Source organism: Glycine soja, chromosome 1, assembly GCF_004193775.1.
Source record: "Glycine soja cultivar W05 chromosome 1, ASM419377v2, whole genome shotgun sequence".
Lineage (NCBI taxonomy): Eukaryota > Viridiplantae > Streptophyta > Magnoliopsida > Fabales > Fabaceae > Glycine > Glycine soja.
Genome location: NC_041002.1, coordinates 53,668,359 through 53,680,902, shown reverse-complemented (window position 1 = coordinate 53,680,902; position 12,544 = coordinate 53,668,359). Strand labels below are relative to the sequence as shown.

Below are 12,544 nucleotides of genomic sequence, written 5' to 3'. Positions count from 1 at the left end.
GCTTTGAAGTTCAAATTATTTGGGTACCAAATTCAACAATGAAGGAAAAAAGATGAAAATTGAAAGACGGGAGAGGCTAATCAGTCCCAAAACGACAAACAACTTTACTGAAAAATCTATCTATCAAAACTCAAAACCAAACAGCGTGGGGACTTTGCACAGGTTTATTGTTCATATAAATATATAACGGCTTAATAATAACTAATGCAAAATAATTATTTTTAAAAAATCACTAATATATAATGAGATGTGATTGAATAACTGTAATTTTTTTTTATTTTTCATTATACAATGGCGAGTGTTTGTAATAATTTTTTCAATAAATCTTTTAGTATGAAGTTATGAAATAAGACTCATTAAATAGGAACCGAAACTTATCAAATATTGTGAATTTTAATAAATGTAGCTAATAATAGAGAATGTATTTAAAAAATTGCATTGATAGCATTTCTCTTCCGACCATTACCAATTTCTATTTCCCCCGTTTTATGTGTTGTATTCTTTCTGATTGTATCTTCTGCTACAGTACTGCTCTATATATTATTCTGTCCCGTATAACTTTTGGGATTTAGATTGAAAGACAGGGAGAGCACTATGCGTAGAATATCAGAAAACATGGCGAATTGGCAATTTTGTGTCGTCTTCTGCATTTTTTTCCTTTTCAATTTTTTGTTTTGACTGAGTAATTGCCCAAGCTCTCTCTCCTAAGATTCTTATTTAGCAGCTTGCATTTGGAGTTTTTAACAATTATACTCTTTAATGGATCAAGTCCTAGTTCATGAAAGGGATAAAATATTTGATAAACATTAACTTACAACCAATAGCAGGTCAAAGAAAAAATTGCTGGTGCATCATTCAAAACTTGTATATTTAGTTATATATTTTTAATGAGTAAATATAGCGAAGTGAGCTTTACATAAGTTGATCATACATATAGACAGTTTATATTCAAAATCAACAGAAAACTGTATATAAAAAAAAAAACACAGAAAATTTACATAGGCAGCATCAAATACAAAAGAAGATTAAGGACAAATACTCAAGAAGTAAAAATAAACACTAACTGCTCATCGTGTGTTTAGAATTCATTTTTGTTTGTTTTTTAATTAAAAAAAGTTCCTCTTTATGCTGGCAAGGAAACTATGCAAGTAATTGCGATGAAAGCACCTGATATAACACGACATGTATTATGACAAGTCGAAATAGTAGCTGGAGTGATTGATTATTTGTGTTGTGTGGTTGCCCACAAGATCTGCCTTTTATTGTTGTTCCATCTCATTACTCTTCTTTGACTTCATTTATTATTGCAGACACCACAGTAGTTATTATAAATAATGTTATGAGATCTGTTCATTTCCTTCTTCCGAAGCATTAGTAAATGTCCCAGAACTCGGATAATATATAAATGTCTGTTACGTGCTACTCCTATAAGATAATATACATATTTTATGCATTAATGGTTCTAATATAGATCTCGACAGGTGACTACGCGACGCGATGTTTCACTTTTCATGGATTGCTAATATTTTGAAATATTGGCTTATATATATATATCAATTTTATCTTTTTATTATTTTATAGATTATTGAAGAGATTTAAATATAAGCAAGTTATCAATTAATGCAATTATAGGTAAATATTCATATCTTTGATTTTACTTGATAAATAAAGGGAAAAAAATTACGTTGCTTTATAAAAAAAGATCTATTTTATTAAAGAGAAAAAAGAAAATAAATTAAAATATATATATATATATATATATATTAATTTACACACTTATTTATTAGTATATTAAATATATAAAAAATAATTATCAGTTATATATTTTTATTTTCAATTAAATGATCTAAGAAATATTATTTCTTATTTTTTCTATTTTTTAAAGCAATTTTCTATTTGTTTTTAAAAAATAGTTTTCATTACTTTCCACGTCTAAACAAAATATTTAAAAAAATAAGAAAATAAATACAAATAAGCAATTAAAAGAAAATTGCTGACTTTAATGTCTGCATGGCCAGGAGGCCTGGCCTCCTGCATATATGATACTCCAATTTAAGCAAGTTGTTGGGCTACTCCAAAGTCCACTTTGAGTTTTCCAGTACCAGTGCCCTACAGTTTTCTGGCAGCTCATGAAGAACTCAAAGACAAAAAGTTGAGTACCAAATTAAAATAGATTTTGACCGTTAGATATAATATACATTTATTAATGGTTGTGATGTTTGAAAATAAAACTGAAATTATATGTTCATTTGTCATTTTTTTATATACAAATTGCGTATTAGCATTTCAATAAAATAAAAGGAAAAAACGTGTTTAGTGTATTTGTAATAATGAGACCGTGTTCGAAGGAGGTAAATGTGTTAAGAAAGATGAAACCTAAAGTTTATGCACTATTATGAGGGTAAAAAATAGGTAAAAAAGAAAGAGAAAAAGAGAGAAGAGACCAGAAGTGTCTTATTTTTTGTGGGTTCGTTTAGTTAAAGAGGGATGATGGCGTCCACATAATCTTTGTGAAAATAAAAAGATTTTTTCACTGTTCATATAGCTTTTCCGTGTTCCCCTTGGGTCCTCATGCAACTCATGTGCAATTGGTCTTCGACTTCGGTGTCATCGTCGTTCTAGAAGAGAAAGATGATGGCTTGATGGTGAAGGCATGATTATCATAAGGGTTCATAAGTTCAAAAAAATATTGACGACGCAGTATGTATTTGGATTTTTGTTTGAAACCCTCTAAACGAAAGTTTGTAGATTCCAAAGCAATAAAAGTAGAAGTAACTTCCTTTTTACCTACGTGAAAATGTAAGTTACGTTCAACGTAACACCACACTCATAGTCGCTAGTTTACAGCAGACAAAGGACCAGTTGTCGTGACTAATCGTATGGTTCATCCAAAAGCAGCGTGTGATGCAAAGGAGGGAAAGTTAACATAGGTGGAGGAATCCACATTGATAATTTGATGGAACCATAATCGATTTTGATAAACAAAAAAATTCTTAAGCAATTCAGTTTTGGTGAAGGACAAAGTCGATTATGGACAAGGTTTAGTACAGGTAAAAAGAGTAGTTTTATATTTCTCTTAAAAAAAAAAACATAATTTCAGAAAGTTAACTTCTACTCTATTTCTCTTTTGATTTCTTTTCCATCAAACCATCTTTATTTTCATCATATTTCTCACTTATTTATTTTTTATTTTCTATTTTCTCACCCACCTGTTTTCTTTTTCTTTATTTTATTCCTTTCTATCAAACACTGCCTTGGAGATGACAAAAGATAACTGAATGTTGGTAACTTTATTGATCCAAAGAGACTGGCGTGTGGTGATTTGGTTAACTTTTATTAATTTTCTCAATCACATTTGAAAATGAAGTTCATTATCTAAGATACCCTTCATGCTAATGAAAAACTTCAATTTATGAAAACTTGTTTCAATAGAAAATATATTTTTTTCACTTTTGAAAGTCATACAGCTAATATCACAAGAATAAAAAAGTCATCAGATTACTTATATTTTAAAGTATCATATATAAATATTTTGTAGTATCATATCCTACCGAGAAAGCAAAGCCTATGTATTATGGCCCAATATTATTGTTTTCTAAGTCCGTATAATGAAAATGTGAGGGCAGTGAAGCCTATGTCCGCTTTGCTAAGTTGTGGACTTGTGGGCAGAGATTTTAAACTTTTATCAAATAGTCGCTTACTTGGACTCGTCTGGACTTTATGTTATGAAGGGAAGTTTCTTTTAATATACCGAGCGTATTACACTCCAGTCAATTCGTGACATGTTATAAATCAATAACTCAAAATACTCGAACAAAAGAATTCAGTTAAAATAAAGAATTTATATGTATGTAAAAATAAAATACACTGTCATACATAATAATTTGTAATTTAATAAAAAAACCTACTAACGTTGTCATTGCATAAACTATTCACTCTAAAAGTTCAATTTTTTGGTACATTAATATATCAAAATGAGGAATTTAATTGTTCTAAAGCATACGCATTTTAGAAGATAAAATCTAAGATTACATTTTCTCACTTAAAATTTAAATATTAAAGTTTTTGATTTCATAATTTATTTATATGTATATTATTTCAATCTTGAAATTTTATATTTCAATATCAAAATGAGGCATTGTTAGGCCATAATCCAATTTAGGCAATTATAATTGTATATTAATATTGGGAAGTTATGTGGTAGTTATTTTTAGATTAATATTTAATTTTGTATTACACATTTATAAGTTATAATGTGACAATTATAATATGTAAATTGTGGGTATTCCAATTATTACATTTACATGTTTCTAGACAGAATCATAGAATACTATCCTTTATTACATAGTTCTAAACTGATATTCACACATATCACATAAGTAATTCTAAATCTATGATCTCGCAATGGACACAACACAATCTCACCATTTATTTTCGGGACGAACTGTCATCAACTACTGATTTTCTGATGAAAGAAATACCCTTCTCAATGCTTGCTGCTAACTCTTTCTTGGCCTTTTCCAAACTCTCCCTGTTGAAATAAAAGCACTAGATAAACTCTAATGTTTCAGTTTCACCAATGTGAATAGGAAATTCTTAAGTAGAAATGCAAGTGATCACTGCATACCTCTCACTATCATTCAGGGGACCAAGAGGAAGAATTTCCTCAACCCCACCTCGGCCAAGCCGTACTTTTGATGCAAAGAACGGGAGTTCAGCCACCTAAAATATAACAGGAGGAAAAGATAGTAAGTCTCCAACCCTAAGATGCTCTTTTTAGAAAACAGGCTTTTGTATACCTGTGAAGCAACATATGCACATTCAATGATGCCAGCATCTCCTCTCAGGGCATGAAGGCATGCATCTGCAAATTTAACAGCAGCATATGCCTGCAGTTTATTACAAGTTGGACATTACATTTACTTGAACCGAAATAGTTAATTTACGAACTGCAGATGCTATAAAACAAAGATGAAATTTCAAAAACAGGGGAACAATCACGTGAATTCATACGCACAAAAGTAAAAATAAGAATACTAACCATTGTTAGTGTTGCAGAACCAGCTCCAGCTTTGGCCTAGAAAATTACAAATTGTACATATCAAAATTCTTATTTATAGATAATTCATAGCAATGGAGGAATCATGTGTAGCACAAAGTTACTGCCAAAAGGCACTAACTGATACAATCCACCAAGATAGATTAGTAATTACTTTCAAACATAAATTACTCAAGTGTAAGCTTCCCTGCATATAGCAAAGCTTTCCACATACAATTTCGCAGGCAAGCCACCAGGTCTGGCAAAAGCCACTAGATCAATATATTGACTAAGGGCTTGGTGGAATTGCAAACTACCGAGTAAAATAAATAAATGTAAAGAGGATTGGAACAAAGTGATCTGCTCTGATGTGAAATTTGAATCATCTTAGGATTAAGCAAACCCATATTCAATTAGCCTCTACACCTCTCCCACAAGGGTGGGAGTGCAGAGTTGCCCAAAGGACCAGTTTATGCTATCTCTCACTCTCATTCCGATATTATTTAAGTCAACAGATGCAATATGTTGATCATCAAGACCCTCAGTTGATGGATAAAGGAAACATGGGTAATGATTGAAGTTTGGAATGTTAGTAATCGAGATAAAAGTAAACATTTTTTTTTTAAAAAAAAAAAGCAAATATTTAAATGTTCACCTCAACAACTTCAGTTCCACCATTTTGTATGCGATCAGTCAGGTACTCAATTTCTTTTGGGGTGAAAGAGCAAGGAGGTTTAATCTGAAAATTGAGTGATTTTGTCAGGTAATAAATACAAAATCAAATTTGGTAACCATTAACAATCAGAAGTATTTATGGTGAAGACCTGAGAAAGAAGAGGTAAAATTGTGATTCCAGCATGTCCTCCAACAACTGGGACATCCACATCCCTTGGATCAACACCTAGAACTTCTGCCTGCAGTTTTTGCCCAACAAAAATGAATGAAGAGCAACTCCATAAATAAGACTAAACAACAATATGAGAGTGCTACAAGGTATCCAGACTTCAACAAACAATGCTATAGAATCCACATAATCTAGATTATTAAATGGGTGTGATAGAAACTGGAATCAGGTGTGATGATAGTAACAACCAGAATTCCATTTTCTGAAACTGATATCACTATCAAAAAGAAGGATTACAGATTGTATCTCACTCTCTGTAATACTGAGAAACAGAAAGAAAATGTTAAACATTCTTCAAGGGACCTGCAAATCTTCCACATTTCCCTATTCCATTTTTGGCTGGCCTCACACTTCCTGTCCTTTCCTATTGTATTCTCATTTCCCAAAACTGAATTCCCTTCTTATGCTACAATTCATTGCCAGCTCAGAATTTGGTTAGCTGAAAATAATTAGCATGAATATTCCCCCTTTCCCCCATTTTGATTTTCTTACCTACATGTAGTATACACCTTAGTATTAGGGGTTTATCAGAATGATAGTGCCAGTGCAATTATTTCAAAGATTGCATTAATTTCCTTTAAACCAACAAGACTAATTACAGAGGTCCAAAGGAAACTATTGCTTTATGCATATACTATCAACAATACAAAAGATTACGACAAGAAAGAAAATCATCTTTACTCAAAGATTCAGCTCCTTAGTCATACCATCACAGGTTTTTATATTTAAGTAACGCACATAAGCATAGCTGGTCTAATCTTGAAACAACAGAAATGTTGCACTGCATCAAGCAACTATAAAGAGCTGACTAATTTCAAGAACAGTAGCACATACCACAAACGTATTGGCTCTAACAACATTAAGCATAGTGACTCCCAAAAGTCTCTTGGGATCATAAGTACCAGCACTTTTGAAAACTTCGGCTGCAATTGGGACCGTGGAGTTAACTGGATTGCTTATGAAGTTGGCAATGGCTTTAGGACAGCACTTTGCAATTGCTTCACACAACGTTTTAACAATTCCAGCATTTATATTGAATAGATCGTCTCTTGTCATTCCAGGTTTGCGGGGAACACCAGCAGGGATGATCACCAAGTCCATGCCTATAAGTGCATCCTCAAGCTGCGGCTGCCCCAAAAACCCCCTAACCTAAATACCAAAACTTCTAGTCATGGCTATGCAAACAGAAATGAAGATCAATTTAATTTTATCATCTAGATTAAATGTATGTCATTATGCTCCCTTATTTTCCAAGATTACGGGCCTGATACAGGGATGAAGCAAGAAGTCTTTATCTTATGCAGGTAAGTTAGAGTTGATCAGAGCAGTTATTCAAGGAATTGTGAATTTCTGGGTGGGGATTTTTCCTTTACCGTAATCTGTTCTGGACCGGATCAATGCTTCATGTCGTAATTTTCTGTGGGGCAAATCGGATATTGACAAAAATAAACCCTTGGTTACTTAGTCAGTAGTTTGTTCTCCGAAAAAAAGAAGGGGGTTTAGGCCTTTTTAATCTCAAGCACTAGAACCTTGCACTTCTTTCCCGTATCCTGTGGGACTTTCATTGTAAGAAAGATTCTCTATGGGTTCGGTGGGTTCACCATTACTATTTTAGAGGGAGCGGTGTGTGAAATTACAATACTTCTTTATCAGATTCAGTTTTGATAAAGAAAATCATTCAAATAAGAGACTTTATTATCTCCAAAGAGTTAAGTACGGAAGAGGCCAAAAAGAGGATTCAATCTTGGAGCACCAATTGAACAATTGCTTGTTGACAAAGTCTATGAATACATTAGAGGTGTCAAGCCTATTGTTAGTTGGTGTTCTGTTATATGAAACCCAGCAATCCCCCCTAAGATGTCTTTCATTCTATGACTTGCTAAAAGGAACCAGCTGCTTACTCTTGACAAAGTTGCTTTTTTGAACAAAGGTTCCCTTTGCCCTTTATGTTCAAATGAGGCTGAATCAAATGCTCATTTGTTCTTTTATTGCAGGAAATCTCTCCAAATTTGGGCTCACATTCGTGATTTGACTCCTTTTCGTAGGCGTTTCACTTTTTCTTTACAGTGCATTAGTGACTCTTTAATTAGGGGCAGATCTACATCAGGTGTTCAAGGAAAAACTACGTTGTCTGGCTATAGCAATTACAGTCTACTGCATCTGGCTGTCTAGAAACAAACTGATTTTTTAAGATTATCAATTTTCTGTAATAGAGGTTATTAACAAGATTAAGTTTCTTATGTATAGACAAGCGCACATGTTGCATTTATTTTAACATCTTGATATAGGCCTTATTGTATTAGGGAGACTTTTGATTTTCTGTAGCTACGGGATATGCCTCATTTATTGTTGTATCATTTTGAATTTAATATAATTTACATTTTTCTCAAAAGACGTTCCAAGCTTGGTCAGAAAATTTGAATCTGGGTAGACATTACCTTTCCTTAACGTATGCTATAATTTTGTTTTGAATTGATTTATATTCGAATGTTTTTATCCTAAAAATAGGTTTAATAAAAATTTCAGTATAATTTTTTTAGCACAATATAGAAATTAATTTTTTATATCACTTCTAGTTAAACCAAGATTTACCTAACAATAAAATATGATAAAAAAAAGTTAGAAACAAAGATAATTTTACCTAACAATAACCAAATTTGTATATTTTAACTAAAATCATAAGAGACAAAATCAATTTCAAGACTTCCTACCATAAAACCAAACACAAATTAAAAATTATGCTAGCTAGTGTTTGAACATTATTATCTAATGTGAATCCAAATACTCGAAAATCAAGGATGCCTTTGACGCGATTTTTGTCACACAAAACCGGCCAAGAACTGCATAAAAAATCCGTCAGCATCCACACACACACATGATGGTTTACGATATGGCTACCACTAAAACATCAATCCGCCAAAATAATTACAATATGTGAAAGAGAAAAGGAGAGTTTTGTGTCTTACGAAAAATGTGAACAAAGCGTAAGTCGAAAAAGGCCTTTCACCGGCCGAAAAACGCATTTGCTTTGCCGCACGGACAAAAAAATACTTCTTTACCCCATATGGGCCCTCTCCTCTTATATACCAATCTCTTCCTCACCCACTCACTGAATTTATTGTACCTTCAGCCTTGAGAGAAAAGAGAAATGAAGAGAAGAAAACACTACCATATGGACTCTACACAATTCCTCTCCCTCAAGAGGCAATCACCAACACCCCCTTGTTGACTCAAGCTAACATTCCCAGTTCTGGTACGTGAATAAGGCCAACTTGGAAGGACAAGGATTGCATTGATGTAACTTTGCTCTTCCTAACTTTTTTTTTTTTAAAATTTCCTCCAAAAAAAAAAAAGATTTATCGTCTAGATAGAAAAAAAGGCAGACAGGATGGAGCCAGGCAGTGGTAGATTTTAGTTTTATGGTTCCTTTCATAGAAAATAAATAAATAAATATGGTCGAAATTTCTTTTTCGTACTTTTGTTTCCTCTGAAGAGGAGGGGGCCGGGAAAGAACATATATAGAACAGGCCAACGTTTTTCACTTGGTTCATGTATCATCATTATCTAAAAGGGTATTTGATTTTCTGATAATTTGTAATTTATGCGTGTATGTGGGCTTAGCAATTATTGATATTGTGGCAGTGATATGTTGATAATCATCCTTCTTCTTCTTCGGCTAACTTTTCATTTGATTAATTGATTGCAAATTATTCATGTTCTTGTTTATACACTTTTTTGGGTTTCGTCGATTATTAATTATTTGCCTGAAAATAGCCAGTGATTATAATTTAGAGCGTGATACCTAATTTCTTATCAAACATCTGCTGGAAGAATTTGGTGAAATGAAACAATTATATGATAAATAACATGTAGATTATATGTTCACGAAACCTTCATTAACCGGTACTTTTATGGTTCAGATGGTATTTAAGTTTTAAATTAGAATAGTTCTAAATCTTCAATAATCATTCTCTACTAATTTACTTACTTCTTTATATGTTAAATATTAAATATATTTTATATTTTCAAGACATTAAGGCGAATTTGTAAGAGAATTAATAGAATGATATAACATTGCTCTTTAAATGATACTTTGTTTTTTAATGGCTCGTGGCTGCTTCTATTCAGAATACATAAAAAGATATCCCAGATAAAGTTTTCTTCCTGTTTTCTGTCCCCTCTTCATTTTCTCTTTTGCGAAAGAGTTTGCTAGTTCAGCTGTTACATCAGATCAGGCGATATCCTTGAATCGATCATTCGTCCCTAATGTAGGTAAATTTTATTAAAATGTGAATTGTACACGCAGTTCTATTGGAACTAGGAATGTAAATTGAGCACTTGAAACTTAAACTTCTCTTGGAAAAACATGTAATGTTATTACTTGACTCATTTAGATCGAAGAAACTAAATTTAAAGTTTAGACTCGACTTGTTGTAAAAATATGAAGCTTAACCTTATTTTGTTTAATAAATTTAATTTATAGTTTGATTGCTTTTTATTTATGGAATACTCTTGAAGTGTTTCTAACTGTATTAATTACGTATTCTTATATATGTTAAAAGATATGATATAAAGCAAGGACATAAAGAGATTATATATATATATATATATATATATATATATATTAAAAACAAAAACTTAATTGAAGTTGAATTTGTAAACAACTCCGCCAATTTACGATGTTATAAAAATACTTGTAACATACTTTTTATTATTAATTGAAATTTATCAAAAATCACAAATTTTTAATAGATCTTATCTCTTATATAATAAGTATTGCTGATGATTTTACAATTTTTAATACATTTTGGTCAATAATATAAAATGTATTAAAAAAAGTATATTAACGTACTTGAAATCAATCAATCCCTCATCCAAAAGTATATTAACGTACTTGAAATCAATCAATCCCTCATCCACTGCTTCAAACACACACTGAAATTTTTTTACCAATATTTTGAATCGTATAGTATATAAATGCTTCAATAAAAGGTCATAACTTTAAGTCTTAATTTTCTGTAAAGAAAAAACATCGATCTTAATTTTTTAATCTTAATTTTTTTTGTTACCTCAAGCCTAAAACGTTAACTCCATTGTTATGTTTTTTTCATCAAACCAACGCTATGTTTTATGTTCTCGTTATAAATTAAAAAAAAAAAACTGATGTTTTATGTTTAGCTAATTCGTAATGGTTTATGAGATATTCCAAACATATTCAATGTTCACTTTTGAAATGCTCAGCATTATAGAACACTCCATATTCTTGAATATCTTACGTATATCTTGAATAATGAGTGTTTATCATCATATCAAATATGAAAACTTTTGAAAATTGAAGTGAAATACTAGTGGTATGCCAAACGCGGTTTTCTTTATGTTTTTATTTTCAAATATGAAAATAATTTTCCTATGCTATTATCACCACACAGTCAAAAATTGCGGCAGTCCCCTATTTGAATACCAAATTTTGGTTTTTCGAGATAATATAGTACTGTATAGTATTACTCCATAAACATGTAAAACCAATGGAAAGCTGTTTTGGTTAGAATTACGATATTTTTTGGTAACGTTTTTAGAAATACGATATAATTTTGTTTTATAAACCTTATTTAATTAAAATGCGAGTTAAACATGGAAACTGAATGATCACGTTTTGTTGCTTATCTACATGGAATTAAGTTATTCACGTGCTTTCTTTTCATATCTCCTTTCTTTTTTTCCTCCTATATACGTTAATGGAACTTGACTTTGGGTTATATGATCGTTCAAAATTATAAGAAAACGATTTTTAGTATATTTTACTCCTCCGTTCCAAAATATATCATGTTTTAGCAAAAAAAAATTTCAAAATATATACTATTTTACAAAATTAATATTACATTAAATATTTTTTTGCAAAGATATTCTAAGTAAATACTTGACGGGAGTAATACATAAAAAGAATAAATGAATTATTAATTAAAAAATTATTTAATGTTTTTTTAAAATCCAACAAATTAATTACATTCCTTATGTAAAATCATATATTTTGTAACTAAAGGAATACAGCTGAAATAAACAATAATGCAGCGTGGCTCGCTTGAATATTGTTGCAAACGAGTATTTAAGATTTTTGTATTTATGCGATTGAACACAAGTCATTACTACAGGTCAATTAGTCAATATGTTCAGCATTTGTTTCAAAGTCGAAACATGACATAGGGACTTGGTTTTATGCATGGCACCAGCTACATAACACAACTCTGGAAAAGTTTAAGTGCTAGAAAACATTTCCATTTGGAAAGGTTAATTAAGGAACCCAATCCAATGACTAACTGACAACAATATTCCCAATCTTCGAAAACTAAGTCAAAAAAGCTATACTATAAACAGAAGATTGGTATGTCTTCTCTTGTCGCTTATATAATGATTTTATATATAGACGTGGAAACAGGGAATCTGATAGCCTATATGTCTCATGACCAACCACCATCACCAAATTAATGGCTGAATTAGCTCAACTAATTTGGCCTTTTTGCTACGATTAAAAGGTATTTTATACTAAATGTAATATTAAATATGCCATATGCTTGCAATTGCTAGCTAGTGTCGCCCATAGCCAG

General features: G+C 31.3%; 1 protein-coding gene across 2 annotated transcripts; it reads right to left on the bottom strand.

The window, feature by feature from the left end:
* Positions 1-4,251: 4,251 nt before the first annotated feature.
* On the bottom strand, positions 4,252-9,200 carry LOC114422694 (malate dehydrogenase, glyoxysomal-like). Of its 2 annotated transcripts, none has more exons than XM_028389185.1 (7): positions 8,909-9,200; positions 5,863-5,952; positions 5,694-5,777; positions 5,042-5,077; positions 4,800-4,889; positions 4,628-4,722; positions 4,252-4,531 (listed from the first exon to the last, which is right to left on the bottom strand). In XM_028389185.1, the coding sequence occupies exons 1-7, from the start codon at positions 8,963-8,965 to the stop codon at positions 4,429-4,431; spliced, it is 555 nt and encodes a 184-aa protein (XP_028244986.1). In that variant the 5' UTR covers positions 8,966-9,200; the 3' UTR covers positions 4,252-4,428. The 2 variants fall into 2 exon arrangements, with proteins under 2 accessions (XP_028244986.1, XP_028244978.1); XM_028389177.1 differs by lacking the exon at positions 8,909-9,200 and adding an exon at positions 6,777-7,111.
* Between the last annotated feature and the right edge of the window lie 3,344 nt (positions 9,201-12,544).

Coding starts and splice junctions, on each gene's coding strand:
- LOC114422694 (XM_028389177.1), bottom strand. CDS start 7,043: ATGGACTTGGTGATCATCCCTGCTGGTGTTCCCCGCAAACCTGGAATG. Junction 4,890..5,041: donor GTTCTGCAACACTAACAATG/GTTAGTATTCTT, acceptor AATAAACTGCAG/GCATATGCTGCTGTTAAATT. Junction 4,723..4,799: donor GTGCATATGTTGCTTCACAG/GTATACAAAAGC, acceptor GTTATATTTTAG/GTGGCTGAACTCCCGTTCTT.